Source organism: Rhipicephalus microplus, chromosome 1, assembly GCF_043290135.1.
Source record: "Rhipicephalus microplus isolate Deutch F79 chromosome 1, USDA_Rmic, whole genome shotgun sequence".
In the NCBI taxonomy this organism is placed as follows: Eukaryota; Metazoa; Arthropoda; class Arachnida; order Ixodida; family Ixodidae; genus Rhipicephalus; species Rhipicephalus microplus.
This window is the reverse complement of record NC_134700.1, coordinates 109,648,482-109,675,533: the sequence shown is the minus strand read 5'-3', so window position 1 is coordinate 109,675,533 and position 27,052 is coordinate 109,648,482. Positions and strand designations below refer to the sequence as shown.

The window sequence follows — 27,052 nt, the reverse complement described above, 5'->3', positions numbered from 1 at the left end:
TTACCAGTCATTTGTGGTTACCGCCAGTGCAGGAAAGGACTAAACTTTATTGATATAACGAGCCAATGACGTCTTCACCCAATAGTACCGGCATCCAGATTTCAAGGCAATGTGAACCGTGGCCTTGCGCCCCATCCTGTTTACTAGGATTGGCTGGCCCTGAGGACCTGACCAGGCCAGCTGCGCCTGCCAGCGGTGAACGGTTAGTTGTGGATGAGATAGACAACGACGGTGTTACGTTTACGCCCAACCTGGCATGGGCAGTTCCATTGCATTCCTTAGTCTATAATGTGGGGAAGATTGGTTTCAGAAGCGTGTAATGCGAAAGAAGTTCGTTTGAACTATTTTGAGGCTTTTCACTGCGTCTCTGCTCAGCCAGGCGGTGTACGAGCGTTGTGCTTTATAGTCAGTTTGCAGAGGGCGAAAAAATCGGAGCACATTTTGGGATGGCTTCCAATCTCGATTAGGCCAAGCTGATGAAATGGTTTTGTCAGCCGGTTTTGACGCTCCGGGTCACGCATACATGACATGCGTATCCTGCGGGTTCTTCACATTCACCAGAACTTCTAAGGCTTCCTGTGACGGTGGCTACATGAGCATAATTTTTTAAAATGATTAAAAATATAAAGAGACAGATTATTTTTTGATGGAGGGGGAAATGATGTAGGCCCGTGTGCTCAGATTTTGGAGCACGTTAAAAACCCCAAGAGAGGGAAATTTCCGGTGCCCCGCACTATGGCGTCTCTCATAGTCGTGTGGCGGTTATGGGACAATGAACTGTACACTGAACTGGACATGTATTTGTCAACGCAGATTATTAGCAATGCACAAATATGGGGACAGACATCATGGGCGTGTGGACGTTCATTCTGGAAGTTTCTACGCGAACTTTAGATACGGTCAGGACTACGACTTGCTTTTTGCACATCTAAGCAGAAAGCTTCGTAGCCGAAACTAATGTAATTCCATGTCTGGTTTGCTGAAACCAAGTTTTTTATGGAAGGTCATTGGCGAGAACATTTGCAATACCAGGAAGGTAAATGCATAAACTTGGGATGCGAAACAGGTAGGGCTTCCAGCGGAAAGGGCCGAATACCATCGCCAACTAAAATGGTTAAAAATATCTGAATATTTTACGCTTAATAGTAATTTACTAATAGAGACAGTGGTTTTTATTAAAGATGACGCGAGCGGTGCCAACGAACTACGAGAGTGTATGAAATGGTTGGTTGATGACTGCGTGAAAACTGTTTGTAAAACTGGATAGCAGTTCACCCAGCTTTAGTAACCTGAGGTTTTATTAGATTTGTAGTAAGTACACAACACAATTACGCACAAAGACAACATTTACTTCTTTTACAAACGCCCTCGCCACTGCACGTTAATTATTCAAGCCACATAAACCACCGTTCGGGAATGCCGGGCGGTAAGCTTCAGGTACACTCCACTTTCAGGGTTTCCCACCAGATTCGGAACAGTCATGAGCAAGGGATCTTTAGATTTCTCGCATATTTCAAGCTTGTAGTCTCGCAAAGTTTTTATGAAGGCTGTCTTCATTGTCAAAAATCCAACCCGTTTGCCAAGACATGACCTCTGGCCAAGGCCAAAAGGGAAATAAGCGGCACTGTGGCGCATTTTGGATTTTTCCTCAGAAAACCGGTCAGGCATGAATTTTTCTGGCTCTTCCCACAGGTCTGGGTCACGACGCACGTACCACTCCGGTGCGATGATGTTCACGTCGGCAGGAATGAAGTGTCCGAGAACCGTTGTGTTTTTAATGCAGCATCGAGCCACCATGAGCAGGACAGGAGGGTATAGACGCAACGCTTCTTTGACCACCATTGAAGTTTCCCTGATGTCCAGCTGAGCAAGGTGGCTGACATTTCCGGGCTTTGTCCCCGAAGCGGCGATGGTGGTAGCAGGGGCCCTGATCATTTCCGTGCGATGAAACGGCGTTGTCTTGGCTTTGGGAGCGTTTTTGTGGACACAGCTTTGGGCTTTGATCCAGGTGCCTTCCAATTGAGTCGCAGTGACGGGTGATTTCGTCGGCACGGTGGGCGAGCTCGCTGCTGGACTGTCGTGTGCAAACGGCGTTAACGGTGAGAGGCGATGCTGGCAACAGAATCTCGATGACTTGATTGGCGATGTGAGAGAGCTGGTTCAGCGGCAGATTCGGCTGCACCTGGAGGATGGCCTGCGCATGTGAGGGTAGACGCTGAAGCCAGATGATACGGAGGAGGGAGGCGTCAACCGGGGTGCTGCCCAAGAGGTCACGCATGTAACGCAGGAGCTTCTATGGCTTGCGGTAACCGAGTTCTTCGTGCTGGAGTAGGTGACGCACCTTCTCGCCTTGTGAAGGTGAAAGCCGGTGGGTCAGTTCCTTCTTCAGGTGTAGGTAACGGTCATAAGCCGGGGGGTTTGCAAGTATATCGCGAACCTCAGCCGCATAGCGAAAGTCTAGATGGGTGACGATGTAGTCATAGCGCGTCCGGTCCTGGTTGATGTGTGCATTGGAGAACTGTGCCTCGACTTGAGCAAACCACACATCAGGCGCTTCTGCCCAAAACGCTGGAAGTTTGACGGCGACGCGACAGACGTCCGTGTCGGTGGCGGCCGCAGCAATGGAGGCGCCCGGATGGCACGGACTGCTAGAGCAAAGTTTTGGGGGGCATGGCTCAAGTGGGGTCGTGCATGATCATCGGATGAGAGCGCTCCATTTTCATTGCGCTGCTGCTGTTCCCGGAGCTGCTGCTCTTGGTTCTGGATCACTTGCTGCTGGGCCTGCAGTTGTTGTTGCAGTTGTACTTCTTGTTGAAGGGCAGCAAGGTTTTCCTCGTCGGCCATGGCGGTGCGGTACGTTCGTTTTCTGGGTCACGAGATGTGGGATAACATAACTTTAATGTTTCCGCACTGAAGGTTCCACTGCAACTGCCACTCAATCAAGGCACATACACAGTTTTCTTGCTTCTTTCGGGCGAGAGTGTACTTATCGCCGGCGCCCGTGTTTGGAGGCATTGCCGCGACGCGCAGGCGTAGAAGCGACGCAGAAGCGGCGCCGAATCATTTCGTGACAAGTCGATACAATCAATAGGTTTTACAAGTGAGATTTCTTTTCCTGGACAATACTATGTGGGTGTAGTGAAAAAAAAATTTATGATGGCCTTTATTATTACGAAAAATATTTTTATCCAGCGCCCTCTGCCCACGCTATTATTGCTCAGTGCAGCCCCTTGCACTGCATGGGTGTACATGGCGATCCCGTCAAGTGAAAACAAAGTAATCATATTTCCTTAGCCTGGATAATCCTAAGGTATTGACTTACATTAGCCGCCGGCTTCTTGGCGAATCCCCCTTAGCGGGTAAAAGCCACAAGAAAGGATCAAGCAAGGAAGCAAGGCCCGCTCGTAAAATTCGCTGGTGAAAATACACGCCCTCACGTGTTTTAGTGTTCTGCGCTTGCTCGCGTTCTCTGTTGTGGGCGAAATTGTTAGGTTGGTTTTATCGTTGTTGATTGTCTTCAGTGCAGTGTCCAGCGGGCAGCAGAACGATGCAAAAAACAATTGGCGTCGAGTGCTTTCGTCGGTAGCTGCGAAAACAATCTGCTGTGCAAGGATGCAGTAGGACCTTGCCTGGTGACCGATGTCTTAGAGATAAGAGACAAGAACAATGTTCCGGAATTCACTGCTCGCTGCACTTTTATCCATCAGTATTTCTGCAGCCCGGTTTGCTTATTGAGCATCCAGTGCCTACTATTTGCGTTACCGGTGAGCAGAATGCCAAGTTATCTATCACGGCACTTTGCATATGCCTTCATTCACGTACTGAGAAGCAATTTATCGAAGCACATTGCAACAAAAAAGAAAAATATAACGCAGGAAGTGTCTGCAATTTTTTCGTTCTTTTTACCTTTTAGTGCAGAGTAATAAATTTGATTTTTGTGAACATTGAAAAACAAACAAAAATGTCATCATTCTGGCGTGAGTAATTTGTTCCTGTTAAAACTGGAGATTACAAGCATCGCGATTACTACAGAAGTGGCCGTTCCCTTCGGACTCTTTCGGATGGTGGTTTGGCTGAGCCTTGGGTTAATTTGACCTCTTGAAACAAGCTAACGTTGCATAATACTTGTTTAAACGATCGAATCAGTGGTATTGTCTAATTTGTCTCCTAGTCAAGGGCACAGCCCTTGGTCAACCTCCTTGCGTCATTATGACTTGCCACTGGAATACTTTTCCGCAGTGGTTGGCAGCATCCTTGTTGCACTGGTGCCCTCAAGTGGTGAATTTATTAGGCTCAACAACCCAAAGGCAATCCGTACGGAGCTGCAGGCCATGACGCTGCACTTCCAGCTGAGAAGTGGTGTTTGTCGATTCGGAAGAGGTGTTTTGGTATGCAGATTGTCAAATCCTTCATTTGTTTTTGACATGTTATAGTGCAAGACATTTGGTTCGGCCCGGGTGAGTGCGTTTATCCCGCCTCGTTTAGCGTGCACTAAGTTTCGAGGAGTCGAATACAGACTGACGCCTGCTGAGACTCTGGAAAAGCTGTCTGATGCTGGTGTCATAGCTTTATACCATTGCAGCCGCTTAGTTAATGGTGAGAAAGCCCCACTGAGTCGGTTATTGCTACCTTTGCTGACACGTCCTGTCCATCAAAGTTGAAAGTATGGCCACTCAATTTCAGAGTCAACCGCCTCGCTTCTCGTCATCTTCAGTGTCAAAAATATTTGCGTTTTGGTCAGTGTGTAGGGCGCTGTAAATGAAATTAACGTTGCCGCATCTGTGGCAATGCCCATCCATAGAGGGAGTGCACTGCCGAAACCGAAAAGTGCTGCCTCTCTGCAGGAAATTATGCGGTCGATTACTTGAACTGCACCGCAAGATCCAATGAAACTCAACTGCTAGAAATCATGAACATACGTCGTTGCTCGTGGCCAGAAGCGATGTCAGTCTTAAAGAAGGGGGCCTTCGAATATGCGGGAGTCACTTAGAGGCACGAACAACAAAGTGAGACGGAAGATTTTGAATCTTATTGAAGCAGCAGTAGAAAAGGCAATGTCGAAAGCGCTAGTTACGAGCGTAAGTGAGTGCATCTCTCCAGTGTTTTGCTCACAAATGACACAGCTGGTTTCCGCAGTAGCAGTACCGATAGCCAAGTCGACACCTTGTGCAGTGGAAGAGATGCCGAATTTACGCCACAGGGGCAACGCCGAGAAGAGGAAACCCCGATTTTCTCTGAACCTTTTACGTAAAACCACGCGGAGGATTGGAATGAAATGAACGTATGCCAAGATTTCAGGCGTCATCTCCTGGATCTCCTGTAAAATTTTCTTGCCCAAACTCAAAACCTAAAAAGGGCAACAATAATACCAGTGCGTTCTCTAAAGAGAGTAGTTTAGAAACAGCCGTTGCTGAAGTTATTCGTTCGTCAACATAGAAATCTTGAAAGTAGTTCAGTGGAATTGTAGGTTTTTGATTTCTGCTTCTACTGACATGCTTCGCCTAATAATTCAATTATATCCTGATATATTTTTATTACAAGAAACCTGGCTTAACCCCGCTAAGATTTGTAATGTAAACAATTTTATAGCATTTTTGCTAGACCACCCATCACTAGAAGGTGGTTTAATGATACTAGTCTCGAATAAATTTTGCCACACAGCGAGCAAAGCCTTTCAGCTTATGTCCTAAGAGTGTGAAATTTCGGCAATATACCTCAGTCTGCCAGGGCGCCGTCCTTTTTCACTTTAAACGCATATTTTACTACGGACTTGCATAGTACTAAACGATTAGATACTGCCTTAGCTAATTTCAAGAATGAAATATTTCTGACTGGTGATTTCAACTCACTTCATGTTTTGTGGGAATTTATAACATACCTTTCCTGTAGTCTTTTGTGGAATCGGATGATGAATAAAAACCTTACCTGCCTAAATGAAAGACAGCCTACATTTATTAGACAGCCTACGGACACGATCGCTATTAGATATTACATCTTGCAGGTCGAGTGGTTCAATAAGTTCTTGGAAAACAATTGATTTCTCTTCAAACAGTGATCATCTTGCTGTACAATTTGAAATCACATTTACTGTGAAATCTCTTGAAAGGTATACCCATCAGTTAAAGCGCACGAAAAACAGACAGGAAGACAGGACAAGCGCTTTCTCGCAACTAAACTGTTTATTAAAAAGGGCACAATATATATACAGACAATTGAAAAACACGACGCATGCGTGTGCAGACAAAAAAGTACATCCGTTGCACATCGAGAACACATGGTAAAAGAAGACAGATTATCTCGGAACATAATCTAGAAAAACAAACTCTTTATCGTGCAGCAAAACCTAAGGCTGGCTGACGCAGTGTTCCCTTATTTTTCTTATGTGAAAAGCTTCTGTCAACTCACGAGTTAGTTCATTTTTAGACCAAAAAACCACTTCAGTATCCTGAAAAAGAGGATAACAACCACACTCTCTGCAATGAGCCACCTGTCTTTCGGAATGGATTTCCTGCTAGATAACGGCGCCATAATAAACCTGCAGAATTCTAGTATTTCTTTTTCGACAAAGCTGGCCATAGACGAGGAGATGGGAAGTTCTGCGTTGCGTGTTATTGACGGCGACGTAACCGTGCCACCACGATGCAGCGTCCTGGTTAGCGTAAGGAATGACGCATTCGTTGACTCTGAAGGAATAGCGGATGGCAATGTCGAGCTGCTGCTAAAGAGGGGTATTTGCATAGCTCGAGACATTATTCGCTTACGTGGTGGGCTTGCGAACGTACTGCTCACTAATTTCGGAAATGAAATTCAGCATGTCGCAAAAGACACTGCCATCGCTTTTCTACACAGCTTTGCTGAAGTTACCGACTTATGTGCCATTGCGTCAGAGCCGCCTCCTTCGGAAACTACGCATGACCTTGGAACATCCGTTTCAATCAGCCGAAGTCTATCGCCAGCCGAGAGGAAAATCCTGGAAGACCTGATAGATGAATTTGCAGAATGTTTTTCCACCTCATCAAAAGTACGTCGTACGCAGGTCGTGAAGCACAGGATTATAACAGAGGAAACAACCAGGCCAGTGTATCAACACCCTTACTGAGTTTCGCCGAAAGAACGAGAGGTTATAAAGAGCCAGGTGCAGGAGATGTTGCAAGATGATGTCATTCAGCCACCTAGCAGCCCGTGGGCATCGCCGGTAGTTCTCGTGAGAAAAAAAGACAACACGTTGAGACTCTGTGTAGACTACCGGAAACTAAACAGCGTAACCAAGCGGGATGTATACCCTTTACCGCGTATTGATGACACATTGGATCGCCTACGGCACGCCAGATATTTCTCTTCGCTCGACTTAAAAACCGGATATTGGCAAATAGAAGTGGATGAAAGAGACCTTGAAAAGACCGCTTTCGTAACTCCGGATGGCTTGTAGGAGTTTTAAGCACTACCTTTCGGCCTCTGTTTGCCTATTCTACTTGGACGATGTTGTGGTACTTTCTGCGACGTTTGACCAACACGTAGAGAGACTGCATTCAGTGCTTCAGGCTATCCAGTCGGCCAGCTTGACAATCAAATCAGAAAAGTGCCAGTTAGACTCCGACAAGCTTCGTTTTCTGGGACACGTAATCAGCGCGGAAGGTGTTGTTCCTGATCCTGACAAGACTGCGGCGGTCGCAGGATTCCGAAAGCCCAGAGAAAAGAAAGAGGTGCGTCGATTTTTGGGCTTATGCACTTACTACAGACGATTTGTAGAAAATTTTTCGAAAATCGTCGAGCCTCTAAACAAACTCACAAAAGACGAAGAGTCATTCGCTTGGGGTGCAGAACAAGAAACAGCTTTCAACGAATTAACGCAACGTTTGCAATGCCCGCCGATCCTTGCCCACTTCGACGAGACCGCTGACACGGAACTTCATACAGACGCAAGCAATATTCGTTTCGGCGCAGTACTCGTACAATGGCGAAATGGAGAACAAAAAGTGATAGCTTTCGCCAGCCGAACCCTCTCAAAAGCCGAAAAAAACTATTCCGCGACAGAAAAAGAGTGTTTGGCAGTGGTATGGGCTATCAGCAAGTTCACACCATACCTCTACGGAAGGCCGTTCCGTGCCGTCAGCAACCACCACTCACTTTGCTGGCTGGCGAACTTAAAAGACCCGTCGGGACGTCTAGCCAGATGGAGCCTCCGACTGCAAAAATACGGCATTACTGTTGTATACCGGTCTGGGCGCAAACACAATGATGCCGACTCCTTATCACGCTCGCCACTTGACTCTACTCCTTCAGAAAAAGACGACTCGACACTTCTCTGTGTGATGGAAGCCTCAGATATTGCGGAGCATCAACGAGTTGACGCAGAACTGCTCCCATTGATCGAACACCTTGAAGGTCATGCCGGCCAGGTCCCACGTGTATTTAAGAGAACATTATTCTGTCTCCGTGAAAATGTGCTATACAAAAGGAACTTCAGGCATAACAAAGAGAAGTTCTTACTCGTCGTTCCGTTAGCAATGAGACCCGAAATCCTAGAAGCTTGTCATGATGAACCATCGTCTGGTCACTTGGGCGTCAGCCGGACATTTGCCAGAATTCATCAGAAGTATTACTGGCCCAAGCTGCTGGCATCCGTGCAGAAATGTGTGAAGACATGTCGCGAATGTCGAAGGCGCAAAAGACCACCACTGAAGACGGCCGGCCGGCTCCAGCCCATAGAACCACCTGCTACACCATTTGAACAAGTTGGAATGGATATTCTTGGATCCTTCCCAATGTCATTATTGGGAAAGAGGTGGATCGGAGTTGCCACCGACTACTTAACGCAGTATGCTGAAACCGGCTGCCTTGAGCGAGGAACGGCAGCTGAAGTAGCCAAGTTTTCGTGCACAGCATAGTTATTCGACATGGCACCCCAAAGGTAGTAATCACCGACCAAGGAGCAGCCTTCACGTCAGAGTTGATACAATGTTTGATGATAATGACGAAGACCAGCCATAGGAAAAGCACTGCGTACCATCCCCAAACGAATGGGTTAACGGAACGCCTAAATCGCACGATCGCTGACATGCTGTCGATGTATGTGGACTTGGAGCATAAAACGTGGGATGAAATCCTGCCTTACGCAACGTTCGCCTATAATACGGCCCTCAAAGAGACCACCCGCGTCACTCCATTTCAGCTTGTCTATCGTCGCATAGTCAATTCAATTCTCGACGCCATGCTCCCAGTCGACAATGACCACTACGAGCCATCTGACATTGACGAATTTCTGCAGAAAGCTGAAGAAGCACGCCAGTTGGCAAGGTACCGAATACTTTAACAACAGTTCAAGGATGCGGACTACTACAACCTGCGCCGCAGGGGAGTAGAGTACCAGCCAGGTGATCAAGTATGGATCTGGAGACCAATACGACGCCGCGGCCTCTCAGAAAAGCTCCTTCGATGGTACTTTGGTTCATACAAGGTCCTTCGCTGGCTAAGTTACCTAATTTATGAAGTAATCCCTGACCGCCAAGAGCACTCGAAAAAGCAAAACCATGCGGAGGTCGTCCACGTTGTCCGCATGAAGCCATACCACGAAAGAGAATGAAACATCTACCCCCTCGACCATTAACCTTCCGAATTCACGCATCGAGACGATGCGCATTTCGGAGGGGGAGTAATGCCACAAGGATTGATCCTACTAATTATTTTACAAAGAGGACCAACGGGACGCTATGTGAGCGTCTTCAGTGCCTCGTAACTAACGAGACGCTATGTGAGCGTCTACAGTGCCTCGCAACCAACGAGACGCTATGTGGGCGTCTACTGTGCCCCGTGCCGGCTCACTCATCTTGGGCAGAGCAGCGCATGCCTCTGGTGTACGAGCACGAGCCGGGTAGACTGACGGATTAGTTGTTCAGAAAGGGACACGTAGGAGGAACGCTTTTAGCAGACTCTTCTTTGTGACATAGCTACTTTTCTGGGCACAAGTTCGCCCTCAATAAATCATTGTGTGTGTTCCCCCTCTTGTATTACGTGACAATATTGCCCATCAAAAAAAGCAGTATGCGGCTTTAGTAACGTTAGACATATATAAATAATACGATAGTGTAGAGTACCCTGTCTTGATTATTCAGTTATGGAGTCATGGGATTCCACCTTATGTAGTAGCATGGCTGACAGAATTTTCAAGTGGAAGAGAATTCTATTGTTATCAAGCCGGTTTCTCTTCCTGAAAGAACAAGCAAACCCGAGGTGTACCGGAGGAGTCAGTACTTTCCCCCGTATTTCTCAACATATTGCTTAGTACCATCCCCGTTCAGCCAGATGTGAAAACCTATGTTTATGCCAACGACATTGCTTTCTTTGCTATAGAACACGACTTCCACTGTCTTTACACCATCTTGCAAGCATATATCGATGAAATAGAACATTGGCTGGATGAATTGATGTTAAACCTGAATACCAATAAATGTGCTATTCTCGTTTTTTCTGTCCAAGATCCTGTGCACATATCTATTAATCCCAAGCTCCAAGATATCCCACAAGTACAATAATTGAAATACTTCGGAGGTATGTATAATGAACATCTCAATTGGCGTCCTCACATTGAATACATCACGAAAAAAGCAGTACGCGCAATGGGCGTATTGTGGATGCTGAGCAATTATATATCAGGTGTGAGAAGGAAGGCACTTTTGATGATTTATAAAATGTATGTCCGACCTGTGTTAGAGTTTTGCTGCGTTCTTTTTACTGGTGCGTCAGCCTACATGCTTCGGTCGCTCGTTCTATCGAAAACAGAGGCTTTACGGCTCTGCTTAGGACTTCCAAAGTATACTGCAAATAAAGTGTTATACCTTGAAGCATGAATACCAACCCCATTATGTCGCTTTAACATTCTTACTGTGCAGGCTTTTTTACGATTACATAGGACAACCTTTAACCCCGATCAAATTATTTTTAGTTCCAATCCTGACCTATTTTTTTCCGTGCATTGGTCCACATTTCACAAACCACAAATAGTATTTGTTCAATCGTTACTTGAGCCACTAAATGTACAAATTTGTGATCTGCTTCCTTTAATTGGGCAAAAAATTTCTCCAGAAATAGTTTACCATGATATCTTCCCAACTCACGCTAAGCTATTACCCACAGGCACTTTATGTGATTTATTGCAGGAACATTTAGGTACCGTGCCAACAAACATCATTATTGCAGCGGACGCATCGCAATCAGATGAAAAATCAGGTGTCGGATTATTTTGCCCTGTACTTGATAGGTAAGTTTCACTTCACTTACAAGATTTTATTCCTGTCTTTCTGGTTGTGTTTATGGAAATAATGTTAGCTTTGCGAAAGGTAAATACTTCGATTCCAGTCGTAGCAATCGTAACTGATTTATTATCAGTGTGCTCTTTTCTGTCTACATCCGGTTGCTCACCCATACTGAAACTTTTTAAATCATTGGCTCACTGTCATCGCCGAAGTATTCATTTATTCTGGGCACCAGGGCACAAAGATTTGTTGTTAAACGAAATGGCTGATTTTCTTGAGAAGGCATTGCTTTCGACACCCACCATTCCTAATTTCCCCCTTACAGTACACATTATGGTGGCGTGATTTCGCACGCTTAAAATAAGGCAAAACTTATCAGACCCTGCACTGATGGCTTCTCCAGAGAACAACCACTTGTTAATTCCCTGGCGCAGTGGACTGTCTAATTCAAGGATGATGGAAGTTGTCTTCACAAAATTTTGTTGCCGCGTTACCTTCCTTAATTTTTACTTGCATAGATCAGGTTTATTGAATTCCCCTATGTGCATTTACTGTAACCAAGAAGAAACAACAATAGTCATTTTCTATTATATTGTTTCCGTTTCCATATATTCAAGCAGAGCATACTAGCACCACTTCTTCAAATTCTGGGCTTTTAATTATCAGGACCTGCTCTTCTTTCGTTTGGAGCCTCTACACTGAGTTTCAGCCACAGGGATGTTTTATTCGCCGTTCAGGAATACATCAGTGCGACTAAACAATTTCTTGCTGAATTGTTGTCTCACTATTTTTCTTTTCTCTAATTTATTTCTTCTAATTCGCGAAACCGTAATCAAATAACTAAAGTTTATTTAGGAATGAAGCAATGTAGAAAGTATCGGGCGAATTCACCTTATAATCCGCCAATCCCTCTTTCGGGTACTAGCCACGTGCAGAGAAAAACAACAACGACAACTTGCGTATGTGTGGAACGAATAAGCCATGCTGCAGATATTACATGTGTATGCTGCTACGCTTTTGATTGCCTTAATCGGTCGGCGGAAGATGGCATTAGCTGCGAATAAAAGTTCTTATAGGCTTGCTTGTAAAACCAAGGTAAATAAACGGCAGTACACTGAAACATTGATTTTTACTCATGAGTCTTTATTAGATTAGCTGCAGTTGACTTGAAGTGCACTGGTGGATGACTCGCCGATGATTACTTTAGCTCTAGTCCATAGCAATCAGGGGCCCATGAAAAGTAATTTGAAAGTTTGTGCTGGCGCACACAAAATGACTTCACTATGTCACCAGCTATTGCTTCACATCCAATTTATTGTTTTGTTCCGCCGGAAGTGTTCCCTCTTCACAGAGATGGTGCTAAGCCCCATTAGAAGGTGATCTGCCGTGATTTTCTACACGGATCAGCTTCTAAGGTCCTTCGCTATCAGTCTATATATACCTTGTAAACTGTCTCAGTTGTAAGTCCAAACTAGTCCCGTAGAAAGTACCCTGAGCAAGATTAAGCCCCGTAAAAAGCTTGAGTGTGCCAGAAGGATTTCTTATAGTATCTCTTTGTTTTATGCACAAAGGTACTGGCTCCATCTGGATGGTGCCTAATATGAAATTACAAGAATATTGCCAGAAAGCAAAAAATGTAGGAAGGGATAATGTTTTGGCCTATATTTGTACTGGAAGGGGTTCCCAGCCATTGTTTGAAAAGGCAAAGGTTCTCACGTCCCAGCCTAACGAAAGAACTAGAATCACAAATGAGGCGGCAACAATCACTCCAGGAAGCTGCATCAGTAAGCCGTCCATAGCTTTATCAGAAAAATAATTGGCGTATTTGAGCTCTTCAGGACGTGGTGCTCCAGAATGATCACGTTGTTTTCTTGCAGCATCGGTATTGTTTTTGTCTTTTGGCTTGTGTTCTGTGATTAGCATGTAATCTTGACTTTTTTGTAGCCTCGGCTACAAAAATAGACAAGACCATATCTATCTATCTATCTATCTATCTATCTATCTATCTATCTATCTATCTATCTATCTATCTATATATATATATATATATATATATATATATATATATATATATATATATATATATATATATTGTGGGCATTTGTTACTTGCATTGTCCTCATCCCTGCATGATCGCAATCACCATCATCCGCTTGTCTCTTTGTCCTCATTGCCACTCTGGTTCATCATCATCGTCATCGTCTGTGTACTGGCTCTGCCCGTTCGTTTTGCGAGGTCTTTCCTCAATTAAACGCTGTCGCAACCCAGACTACCAAGACTTCATACGTGGTGGAGGTGGATTTTCGGTCCTCTTACCTCCCGCAGCCCGCTCTACCCGCTGGAGCTTCGTTCAGGCCGCCGATTGCGCCCACTGTCAGGCAGCATGTCCCAGACCGAGCCTACCGCCGCTCATGTCATCAACCATGCATCGACGCAAGCTGCCCCTCCTATTTACATACACGGACATCAGCGGGAACCCCCGCTCTTCGCTGGTCGTCGTGGAGAAGACGTAGAAGACTGGCTCGACGACTACGACCGCGTAAGTGTCGCTAATCGGTGGGACGAGGCCGCCAAACTGCGTTACGTCCCATTTTATCTGACCGGAGTCGCAAAGACATGGTATATCACGTCATTGACTTACCCGACTGGGCTACCTTCCAGCAGCAGCTGCGACACGTTTTTGGCACCCCGGACATTCGATCCGCCGTCGCGAAGAGGACACTTGATACTCGCCGACAACATCCCGGTGAATCGTACACATCATACATCGAGGATGTCCTCGCACTGTGCCGGCGTGTCAATCAATCCATGCCGGAATCGGACAAAGTGCGCCACGTATTGAAAGGCATTGGGCCTGTTGCCTTTAATGAACTCGCTGTGCAAAACCCAGCTACCATCGCTGATGTCGTGACGACATGCCAGCGCCTTGATGCGCTGGACTCCGTTCGCCTCCAACCAGACATTGGCGACCACCACTCCACGTCAGATGGCCACCTGCGCGACCTCATCCGGGACATTATACGCGAAGAATTGCGGTCCATGGGCTTCACACCTCCTACACCACGACCTACACAGCCTTCGGGAATGCCCTTACGTGACATCATCAGGGAGGAACTTACATCCCTGACTGGCTCTGCGCCTGTACAGCCACATGCTTTACGCCCCATACCCACGTACCCTGAAGTTGCTGCCGTGCCTCCCAGCGATGCCCACGCGACATTGCCGCGTCCATCCTACGCGTCAGTTGCTGCCGCTCCCCCGGTCAACTACCATTCCGTACCCCCTGACCCTCCGGCCCACCTGACCGCGCTATCTACAGGTGCCCCGAATGTCTTTTATTCCCCACCGTGGCGCTCGTCTCGCCCTGTTTGCTACTACTGTGGCTATCGCGGCCACATATCTCGTTTCTGCCGAAAGCGCCAGCAAGATGAGCGTCGGAACGACGTGCGTGAACGGGATTTGTACGCCGGGGCGTCTTATCAAGGTCGGCGTTATTCGTCTCCCCCGCACCGTTCTCCATCTCCTCCTGCATCGACTGCACCACGAAACAGCCGAAACACGAGACGCCGCTCGCCTTCGCCCTTCCGCCGTTCCACTTCTCCACTTCGGCCCGCCTCATTCACCTCTGATATTCGTTCGGAAAACTAAGTGATGCAGTTTGTGGAGGAAAAACTGCATTCGGAATCAGCACTGAAATTCCTCCATCGGGCCCGTGTAACATGGTTTCTGTGGAAGTGGAAGGAGTGCGAGTCGATGCTTTGGTGGACACAGGTGCGACATTGTCTGTGATACGTGCTGATTTGTGTGAACATTTAAGGAAAGTAATGACGCCTTACGATGGCCCCACATTAGTTGCTGCCCAGGGGAACGTCATTCGCCCTTCCGCGTTTTCTACTGTGCGTGTTTTCATCGACGGCATCCGCCATCATGTCCAGTTTGCTGTCCTGTCCCGCTGCTCTCACCAACTAATTTTAGGGTGGGATTTTCTATCATCTGCTTCCGCGGCGATTTGTTGTGGACAACGCGTCGTTCACCTCGCTGACACGGACTACATGCTTGACGACGACAATCAGAAGCCACTTCGTCTGGTCGCTGCGAAAGACATCGAACTGCCGCCACTACAAGAGCAAATTGTCAGCATTACGTCCAACGACATCTATCACGGGGATGTATTGGTCTCACCGTCACCACTTTGCGTTCGCAAAGGTATAGTTCTTCCGTCCGGTGTCGTTCGCTTTTGCAATGGCTCGGCACTTGTCACCGCTGTCAACTCTACACCGGAGAAGATCTTACTGCCACAGGGCACTACTGTGGCCCATGTTGCTGACTTCGAGCCTGTATTTGTCACGCCACTTCAAGCCATCGCATCCAAAGAGCCTTGCCTTGGTGAGCATGTTTCTTCCGCCGCCTTTACCACCACTATCAGCAGCGAATTGACATATTCACAGAGGCAGCAGCTGCTCGCATTGTTACAGAAACATGCAAATTCTTTCGACATTTGCTGGTCTAAGCTGGGCCGCACTAATACTACAGCACATCGAATTCAGACTGTTGGGACATCTATCGTACACCGCCGACCCTACCGCGTGTCTCTGACTGAAAGAAAAATTATAGAAGAAAACGTTGCGGACATGCTTAAACGGGAAGTCATCCGTCCTTCATCTAGCCCTTGGTCGTCTCCCATTGTTTTGGTCCGCAAAAAGGATGGCTCTGTGCGTTTTTGCGTGGACTACCGGGCGCTCAATAAGATCACACGCAAGGACGTGTACCCTATGCCACGCATTGACAACGCCCTTGATTCCCTACAAGGCGCGGAATTCTTTTCAAGCATCGACTTGCGTTCTGGGTACTGGCAGATTCCCATGCATGAAAACGATAAGCATAAAACAGCGTTTGCGACCCCCGACGGGCTATATGAATTCAACGTGATGCCTTTCGGGCTCTGCAACGCACCCGCGAATTTTGAGCGCATGATAGATACCGTGCTGCGCGGTATGAAATGGAAAAGTTGCCTGTGCTACCTGGACGACATTATTATCTTTTCATCAACGTTTTCTGAGCACCTAGAACGACTGGATCAAGTTCTGACGTGCCTTGCCGGCGCCGGGCTTCAAATAAACACTAAGAAATGCTCTTTCGCTAGCAAATCTATCAAGGTCTTAGGACATGTCGTTAACAAAGATGGCATCCGGTCCGACCCTGACAAGATTTCTGCAGTCCTTCACTTTCCGCGTCCCGAAAAACCAAAGGAGCTTCGCAGTTTCCTTGGCCTCGCATCCTATTTTCGCCGGTTTATCTAGAACTTCGCTTCTATTGCTGCTCCATTACACCAACTACTCGCTTCGAACGTCCCCTTTCTGTGGTCTCAAGAATGTGAAACGGCATTCGAGCTGTTGAAGCGGTCACTCACGTCTGAACCTCTGCTCTGCCACTTTGACGAAGCCGCACCGACTATCCTTCATACCGACGCTAGCGGCCTTGGTATAGGAGCCGTTCTTCTACAACGTGACAAGTCTTCCCTAGAGAAAGTTGTTGCATATGCCAGTCGCGTACTCACCCCTGCTGAAAAGAACTACACTATAACTGAGCAAGAGTGTCTGGCTGTGGTTTGGTCGGTCCAGAAGTTCCGTCCCTATCTCCACGGCCGTCACTTCACAATCGTTACGGACCATCATGCCTTATGCTGGCTTTCTACACTGAAAAACTTGTCCGGACGCTTGGGTAGGTGGATACTACGCTTGCAGGAGTACGACTTTGACATAACTTACAAGTCAGACAGAAAACATCGAGACGCCGATGCTTTATCTCGTTGCCCGCTTCCAACTACCCATATCAGCGTTGGTGAGAACTCAAACGCCACATCTACCAAAGTTCATACGCTCGCATCAATAACGCAACCCTTTTCGGACGACCAGGCAACATTTATCTCCCACCAGTGGTCCGATTCATACTGCAGACGCATGATGGACCACCTTTCGGGAGTTTCTCATCCACCAAACGCGCGACTCCGTCGTCAACTCCTGCACTTTAAGCTGGACAATGGGGTTCTCTACCGCCACGTCTACCACCCTGACGGTCAGCGCTGGGTTCCTGTACTGCCACGGTCTCTTCGACTTCAGGTGCTCGAAGCCTTCCACGACGACTTGACTGCTGGTCATCTTGGTTTTAAAAAAACTCTTGACCGCATTCGATGTCGTTATTACTGGCCTGGCCTTTCTTCTAGTGTAGCGCGGTACGTCGGTTCCTGCTACCCATGCCAGCGTCGTAAACTCCCCACGTCTGCACCTGCTGGACCTCTACAGCCACTTCCGTGCCCGTCAATGCCTTTCGAGGTTGTAGGTGTTGACCTTTACGGGCCTCTCCCAGTCACATCTGCTGGCAAACGATGGACAGTGACCGCCGTGGACCACCTGACACGATACGCTGAGACTTCCTCTGTTATTACAGGCTCAGCTGTGGAAGTTGCAGACTTTATTCTTCACGCCATAATACTGCGTCATGGGGCTCCTCGTGTACTGCTTAGTGATCGCGGCAAAGTGTTCCTGTCACAAATGGTAAATGAAGTACTCCGCGCTTCTGGAACTACTCACAAGACAGCTTCAAGCTACCACCCTCAGACAAATGGTCTCACAGAAAGATTTCACCGAACCCTTGCAGACATGATAGCCGTTTACGTCCAACCCGACCACAAAAACTGGGATACTCTTTTACCATTCCTGACATTCGCTTACAACACCGCCGTTCAGCGAACAACTTGCTACTCACCGTTTTACCTCGTGTACGGACGCACCCCGACTACCTTTCTCGACGTCTCCTTCTTTAGCAGCCATGGGAATTCGTGTCAGTCTTCTAGCGAAGAATACATTTCCCGCCTGGCTCAGTCTCGCCATCAGGCTCGCATCAATACTGAAGCGAGACAGCACGAGCGAAAGATCACCTATGACGAATCCCACCGCGTTGTGTCTTTCCAACCTGGTGACGAGGTGCTGCTTTTGACACCTATTCGCACTCCTGGTCTCTGTGACAAATTCCAACCACGCTTCATCGGCCCATACATTGTTTTAGAACAGACTTCTCCAGTTAATTATCGTGTGACACCACTCGTCGCCCCAACAGACCGCCGCTACCGCAGCACAGAGATTGTCCACGTTTGTCGCATGAAACCTTTCACGCGACGTTCCCCGTCACTTTGACTTACGGCGGCCAGGATGTCCGCTTCCACGTGGGGGGAATTAGTGTGGGCATTTGTTACTTGCATTGTCCTCATACCTGCATGATCGCAATCACCATCATCCGCTTGTCTCTTTGTCCTCATTGCCACTCTGGTTCATCATCATCGTCATCGTCTGTGTACTGGCTCTGCCCGTTCGTTTTGCGAGGTCTTTCCTCAATTAAACGCTGTCGCAACCCAGACTACCAAGACTTCATAATATATATATATATATATATTTATATATATATATATATAAAGTTCGCTAGAAGCGTGAGGTTGCGCGAATATATTGTCACGGGGTCGTGACGTGGCCGAAGACAGGAGACTTCGTGTTGGGATTTAACTGTTTTTTTGGGCGAACCTGTGCCCGGTAAACGGAAAAGTCAAATTACAGCAGTAGTCTTGCACAGATACCAGTCTCAGACTGATAGCGGCGAACGGAGCGTCGGCCTTCGATCAACAACTGACAAGCGGCGAAGCGCGTCGGCATCTATACTCTTGCTGTCGAATGTTCTAGCGTTATCGCTGGAGGTAGCGTAGCTTCCAGAACACTCTGTACCGTTCGCACAGTGGGCGTGATCTTATTGAAATGATCTACTACAGTCCGGAATCTTCTCGAAAACTGCAGGCTCGGTTTGCGCTGAGAATCGTGTGGTGTTTTGGGAGGATAACAAAAACTTGGGAAATGGAACGTGGCATTGCCCCCCTCTGAAAAAAGGCATCGTCCCGATGCTTTAAAAGATGAAGGTACAATAATAATGCAAGAAAGTACTATGAATAAATTACGATACAACAATAATACAAAAAACACTGTATCAGTTTGTTAACGCGCATGAAACGGATCGAGGCGCGTGACATGTACGACTTCAGGGCGCGATCGGCATCGTTGAGAGTTCGTGATGCCGTCGGGGACAACCTCGTAATCAAGTGGGCCGAGACGTCGAACCACCCTGTACGGTCCGAAGTACCTTCGCAGAAGCTTTTCACTTAGTCCACGTCGGCGTATCGGCGTCCACACCCAAACACGTTCACCGGGCTGGTATTCCACGAAGCGTCGTCGAAGGTTGTAACGGCGGCTGTCAGTCGTCTGTTGATTCTTGATACGGAGACGCGCAAGTTGTCGGGCTTCTTCGGTGCCTTGAAGGTACTCGCTCACATCGAGGTTTTCTTCGTCGGTGACGTTGGGTAACATGGCATCAAGCGTCGTTGCTGGGCTCCTTCCGTAGACCAATTTGTATGGAGATATCTGCGTCGTCTCCTGCACCGCAGTGTTGTATGCGAAGGTCAAATACGGAAGAATGGCGTCCCACGTCTTCTGTTCGACATCGACGTACATTGACAGCATGTCGGCGATCGTCTTGTTAAGCCGCTCGGTGAGGCCGTTGGTCTGTGGGTGGTACGCTGTCGTCCGGCGGTGGTTTGTTTGGCTGTATGCCAAGATCGCTTGAGTTAAGTCGGCAGTGAATGCCGTTCCTCGGTCGGTGATAAGGACCTCCGGAGCGCCGTGACGTAGGACGATATTTTCGACGAAGAACTTAGCTACCTCGGATGCACTGCCTTTTGGCAGGGCTTTTGTCTCGGCGTAGCGGGTGAGGTAGTCGGTAGCTACCACGATCCACTTGTTTCCGAAAGCCAACGTCGGGAACGGCCCCAGTAGGTCCATACCAATCTGCTGGAAAGGTCGGCAAGGTGGATCAATTTGCTGCAGATGTCCCGCTGGCCTTGTCGGCGGTGTCTTGCGTCACTGACAGTCCCGGCTTGTCCTCACATAACGAGTGACGTCGCTGGTAATACGTGGCCAGTAGTACCTTTCTTGTATCCTCGCGAGCGTGCGAGAAACACCGAGGTGCCCTGCCGTCGGATCGTCGTGCAGGGCCTGCAGGAGTTCTGGTCGCAGAGCTGAAGGCACCACAAGGAGGTACTTAGCTCGAAGCGGTGAAAAGTTTTTCTTTTGTAGAAGACCGTTTCGTAGAAAAAACGACGCAAGTGCGCGCTTGAATACCTTCGGGACTTCGGCGGTCCTGCCTTCGAGGTATTCTATTAGGGCCTTAAGTTCCGGGTCGGCCCGCTGTCGTTCAGCGAAGTCGTTGGTAGTTATCGTTCCCAAGAAGTACTCGTCATCCGGGTCGTCGGGTAGCGGTTGGTCGACAGGCGCACAAAAGAGACAGTCGGCGTCGGAGTGTTTTTTGCCGGACTTGTGAATGACAGTAATGTCATACTCTTGAAGTCTCAGGCTCCATCGTGCGAGGTGACCTGAAGGGTCCTTCAAGGTGGCTAGCCAACACAAGGCGTGGTGGTCGCTCACAACTTTGAAGGGCCTGTCGTAGAGGTAGGGGCGAAATTTCGACGTAGCCCAGATGATGGCGAGGCACTCCTTTTCTTTTGTGGAATAATTTGCTTCTGCTTTGGATAGCGACCGGCTGGCGTAACTAATAACCCTTTCAAGTCCGTCAGCCCTCTGCACAAGAACGGCGCCAAGACCTACGCTGCTTGCGTCAGTGTGTATTTCTTTCTCGGCGAATTCGTCGAAATGGGCAAGTAACGGAGGCGTCTGGAGGCGATGTTTAAGCTCCTGGAAAGCGTGTTCCTGTGGCGTTTCCCTCTTGAACTCCACGTCGGCCTTGGTAAGGTCAGTGAGAGGATCGGCAATGCGGGCGAAGTTTTTCACGAACCGCCTATAATAGGCGAACAGGCCATGAAATCGGCGCACGGCCTTCTTGTCAGTGGGCGGCGGGAAGTCAGCGATGGCGGCTGTTTTCCGTGGTTCGGGACGAACTCCAGACTTGCTGATAACGTGTCCCAGAAACAAGAGCTCCTCATACGCAAATCTGCACTTTTCTGGCTTCAGTGTGGTTCCGGACGTCTTGATGGCTTGAAGTACAGCTTCAAGGCGCCGAAGATGCTCGTCGAAACTCTAGGAAAACACGACGACGTCGTCCAAGTACACAAGGCAAGTCTGCCACTTCAATCCTGCCAGTACTGTATCCATAACGCGTTGAAAAGTTGCAGGCGCTGAGCAAAGGCCGAAGGGCATCACCTTAAACTCGAAGAGGCCGTCCGGTGTTATAAACGCCGTCTTCTCTCGGTCTCTTTCGTCGACTTCAATTTGCCAATAGCCAATCTTGAGGACCATTGACGAAAAGTACTTAGCGTTATGGAGCCGATCAAGTGCGACGTCTATTCGTGGGAGGATACACGTCCTTTCTTGTGATTTTGTTCAGGCGGCAATAATCGACGCAGAAACGTAGGATCCCATCCTTTTTCTTCACTAGCACCACGGAGGAAGCCCATGGGCTCTTGGACGGCTGGATAATGTCATCCCGCAGCATTTCATCAACTTGTCTCTTCATGGCCTCACGTTCTCGCGTTGAAACCCTGTACGAACTCTGACGGAGTGGTCTGGCATTTTCTTTGATTATGATGCGATGTTTCGTGATTGGGGTCTGCCGAATTTTCGATGACGACGAAAAGCAATCTTCGTATTGCAGGAGCAGAGCCTTGAGCTGTTTTTGCTTATCGTTCGGAAGTCTGGGATTGACGTCGAAAGCTATGGGAGGGGCTTGGTTCCTTTGAGCAGGTTCCGCAGAATCGGCGAGGGCGAAAGCACTGGTGGCTTTGACAATTTCTTCGATGTATGCGACCGTTGTTCCTTTGTTCACATGTTTGTACTCATTGCTGAAATTCGTTAGCATAACCGTTGCTTTGCCTCCCCGCAGCTCTGCAATTCCTCTTGCGACGCAAATATTTCGGGTGACCAACAGATGCTGACTGCCTTCAACGACGCCTTCCAAGTCAGGTGACTTAGGAGCGCCGACTGAAATAATGACGCTTGAGCGAGGTGGAATGGTGACTTGTTCTTCCAGCACATTCAAGGCATGGTGTCCTGATGGCGTGCGCGGTGGTAGTGCTTCTTCTGTGGATAACGTTATCGACTTTGTTTTTAGGTTGATGACAGCACCAAGGAGGCATAAGAAGTTCATGCCAAGGTTGACATCTCTCGAGCAACGCTGTAGGACTACGAAGTCTGTAGGATAAATACGGCCGTTAATGGTGACTCTCGCTGTGCAGATTCCTGCAGGCGTTACGAGATGACCTCCAGCTGTGCGGATTTCAGGGCCTTTCCAAGCTGTTCTAACTTTCTTTAACTTCGCGGCGAACGACCCACTGATGACAGAATAGTCGGCTCCAGTATCGACGAGAGCGGTCACACTGTGGCCGTCGATAAGAACGGCGATGTCGCTAGTTCGCCGTCTCGTATTACAGTTAGGGCGTGGTGTCGGGTCACGGCTGCGTCGGCTTGTTCCACTGCTTTCATGTTGCGTCGTCAGGCCACATCCGGTAAGTAAGCTTTCGACGTCAGTGCTTTGCCTGGTTGGCATTGTGTTCGGAAAGCTCCGTCGCGGCGTCGTCGTCGTCTGAGGATCTTCGGTAGTTCGTCGCACAGCAACCGCACCTCCACCGGTTGCTGCCCTTAGTTTACCGGATACGGGCCAGGAGACCGGCCCCGCGTTAGGCCGTAGTACTGCCGGGGGTGCGGTGACATGCGGTGGCTGGGCGACGGCGAACGGAAAGGACTTCGGTGTGTCCATTGAGTTCCTGTCAGGTAGTCGGCGGTGTCACGTGGCCGTTTCCCTGGCTGTGGACGTGGTGCATCGACGGCGAAGCCACGCAGTCCCATCTGTCGGTACTGGCAACGGCGGTAAGTGTGCCCGGCCTCGCCGCAGTGGTAGTACAGTGGGTGGTGGTCAGGGGTGCGCCAAACGTCGGTTTTCCTCGGCGCACTGCGCTGGCCCGCTGGTGAACGGTAGGTCGTCGGTGGGGGTGGTGGCGGCGGTGGTGTCTGGCGACGGAAGTGCGACGGGGCGGCGTTTTGGCGTGGACGGGGAGGAGCGTTGTGGCGCACTGCAGCGGCGTAGGTCATAGTTTCTGGCTCGGGCAGCGGTGTTTGGGGAATTCGAAGTGATTGCCGAACTTCTTCTCGCACAATGTCGGCGATCGAATCCACTTGAGGGTGCGCCGAAGGCAACAGTCTTCGCAGCTCTTCCCGCACGATCGCTCGGATCGTTTCACGCAGGTTTTTGGAGTCACTGGTTTGAGCAGCAGCGCATTCTGGAGTCAGGCGATGATTATACTGTCTGGTGCGCATGTCAAGGGTTTTTTCGATGGTGGTCGCCTCGGTTGCGAATTCTTGGACGGTGTTCGGTGTATTCCTCGTTAGTCCCGCGAAGAGTTCTTGTTTGACCCCTCGCATGAGGAAACGAACTTTTTTCTCCTCAGGCATGTCTGGGTCAGCGTGACGAAATAGGCGGGTCATCTCCTCTGTGAAAATTTCAACCTTCTCAATTGGTAGCTGAACCCAGGTCTTTAGTAGAGCAGCGGCCCTCTTTTTGAGAGCGACGCTCGCGAACGTTTGCAGAAATGCGCCGCAGAAGACATCCCACGTTCGGAGCGTGGACTCACGATTCTCTAGCCAGGTCCTTGCGGTGTCTTCCAGGTAGAACTACACACGACGTAGCTTTTCTTCGTTGTCCCAGTGATTGAGGGCGGCCACACGGTCGTATGTTTCTAGCCAGGTTTCCGGGTCTTCAAACGATGACCCATGAAACGTTGGTGGTTCCCTGGGTTGATGAATGACGATCGCGGGCTGGGACGCTCCGGTTGTCATTGTCGCTGCAGTAGAGATCACGGCCTAGGCCTTCCGCGCCTTGTCTTGTAGAAGCCCGTACTCCGGTGGGAGACCTTGCTGTGAGCGGCTTGTTCGCTGCTCTTGGTTGGCGTCGGTGTCTTCTCCGCGACGTGGGCTGGGTTAACGGCTTGACGGGGGCGTCCGGTACATGAACGAAGCAGCACCTCCACCAGATGTCACGGGGTCGTGACGTGGCTGAAGATAGGAAACTTCGTGTTGGGACTTAGCTGTTTATTTGGGCGAACCTGTGCCCGGTAAACGGAAAAGTCCAATTAAAGCAGTAGTCTTGCACAGATAGCAGTCTCGGACTAATAGCGGCGAACGGAGCGTCGGCCTTCGATTACAACTGACAAGCGGCGAAGCGCGTCGGCATTTATACTCTTGCTGTCGAATGTTCTAGCGTTATCGCTGGCGGTGGCGTAGGTTCCAGAACAATGTGTACCGTTCGCACAGTGGGCGTGATCTTATCGAAATGATCTACTACAGTCCGGAACCTTCTCGAAAACTGCAGGCGCGATTTGCGCTGAGAATAGTGTGGTGTTTTGGGACGATAACAAAAACTTGGGAAATGGAACGTGGCAATATCTTGGACAGGCCTTCTAACTGCGGAAAAAGTTACTGTCGTAGAAGAACTAATTCAACACCGAACAGTAATCGAGACTAATCTCTGGACCTTTATGTCCTCGCAGTACAGAAAGATATAGTACACGAATACCACAGGCAGAACTTAAAGCGAGAAAACTTCAAAGAATATCAAAGAAATGAGTATTAGAAATCTAGCATCTAGGACAGACATAACAATAAAACACGCTGACAAAGGAGGAGCAATTGTAGTCCTTAATACAACCAACTACTTACAAGAACCATACCGCCAAGTAGGCGACTCAAAATTTTACGAATGCCTCCCAGGTGATCCGACAGACGAATATAAACGTATCGTATCAACAGAACTAAAGAAACTGTTGGACGCAGAAAAGATAACAAACACTGACCACAAACTAATGCGAACAGCATACCCTCGTCAAGGTCACTTCTACATCCTCTCGAAAATTTATAAACCCGGACACCCAGGCCAACCAATGAGATCAGGCATAGGTACAATGACTGAACTCAAATCAGGGTACGTAGACTAACTAGTAGGCCACATTCCATGCACCCTCGCGTCGTACATTAAAGACTCCACACATTTTCTTGGAGACATTGCAAGTATGTGTGTGCCTAAAAACTTGTACTTGGTTACTCTTGAGATATCCTCATTGTATACAAATATTCCTCACGATGATGGTATAGCTGTATTACAAAATATGTACACAGACATGTTTGTACAGACACGTACACAGACATAGACATGTATACAGACATGTACACAGAAATCGACAACCTGGCACTCCAGATTTCTCTGCCATCGCAACTTTGATGAGAATGGTCCTAGAACTGAATTCACTTGAATATATCCAAGAGTATTTTAAACAAACTAGCGGGACCGCTATGGGCACCAAAATGGCACCCAAATATGCCAAAATATTTATGGGAAAGCTGGAATCCGAATTTCATGCACAAAGTTCCTTGAAAAGACTCTTATAAGGAAGATACATGGACGACGTCCTTCTTATTTGCACCCATAGCGAGGATTGACTTCTCAGCTTTATTGGCTCTTACAACGCTGTACACCCGAACATACAGTTCATACACACCTACTCACAAGCAGCCGTAAATTTTCATGATGTTACCATAAAGATAGAAGAAGACAATCTTTCTACAATTCTGTATCGCAAACCAACGGATCGACAGCAATACGTTGTCACAGAACGAGCGCTAAAAAAGAGCGCGCCGCCAAATTCTTGCGACAACGGGCGGGAGAAACGCCACGAGGTCAAAAAAAAAAGAGAAAGCAAACGTCCAAGGCTCCCCGGGCGCGCGCTCTCCCCGCGGAAGCGTGGCGTCGCAGACGAACCTCCTCACCCCGCATCGGCGGCCCAGCAAGCCCGCGATTTTTCTAGAACGAACGGGGCGGGGTCATACCGAGTTGAATTACCTCCGGGGAGGGCAGTCGAACCCTCTCGCACCTCTCCCCAGCTTTCGCTGCGTATCGCGCCGACGAAATGAGGAGAACCGTCTGGAATGTCGCGCGCAAGGTATTTAACCGAGCAGCCGAGATGAGAGATCAGGAGGAGACGGAAGTGAGCGCCAGAGCGCGTAAGGATTCCGCCGTGTAGTCGGCGAAGGTTTTGGTCCGTAGGGACGAAGCCGGAGATGAAGAGGATTTCCACCTGAGGGGTGAAGGCTCAGGCTACAGGCAAAAGCGTGTGTTTACCGCTATCGAGCGAAGACCCGTGGCAACAGCTGCGGGTGTGAAGCCGACGTGTTCCGGCGAAGACGTTCAAGTTTGAAGAGTGGCCAATTGAAGACGGGAGATTTCCTGGAAGAGAAACTTCGAGGGCTGCGGAACGACAACAACGCTGGACTTTGAGTGAGTGATTCTCGGAAGAGTATCATCTCGACTTTGGTTCCAAGAACTTCGGACTGAATAGGTTTTATATCTCTTTAGTCTTTAAGTGTCTTGGTTGTTCAATGCATGCGACTGCATTGTAGCTCGTATTGTTGTCCGAGTCCGTTGTTTCAAGTGTGGCTGATTGTATTGTGTAGTACGTTGATTGATTGGTTTGATTGGTGACATATGGATTGATTGGTGACATATTACAACGCTGTACACCCTAACATACAGTTCACACACACCTACTCGCAAGCAGCCGTAAATTTTCTTGATGTTACCATAAAGATAGAAGAAGGCAATCTTTCTACAATTCTGTATCTCAAACCAACGGATCGACAGCAATACGTCCATTTCCAAAGCGATCATTCACGCCGCTGTAAAAACAGTATTCCATGCAGCCAGGCTCA

The 27,052-nt window shown here is 48.5% G+C and overlaps 1 protein-coding gene across 1 annotated transcript in view; it reads right to left on the bottom strand.

Annotated features, from left to right (window-relative positions):
- Nucleotides 1-27,052, bottom strand: part of LOC119185269 (uncharacterized) — a 56,191-nt gene that overhangs the window by 7,655 nt on the left and 21,484 nt on the right. The window contains exons 5-7 of the mRNA XM_075866834.1: nucleotides 2,643-2,866; nucleotides 2,342-2,529; nucleotides 1,465-2,112 (exon numbers count right to left, since the gene is read on the bottom strand). Of these exons, the coding sequence (XP_075722949.1) occupies nucleotides 1,465-2,112; nucleotides 2,342-2,529; nucleotides 2,643-2,866 (1,060 nt within the window). The remainder of the gene's footprint in view (nucleotides 1-1,464; nucleotides 2,113-2,341; nucleotides 2,530-2,642; nucleotides 2,867-27,052) is intronic.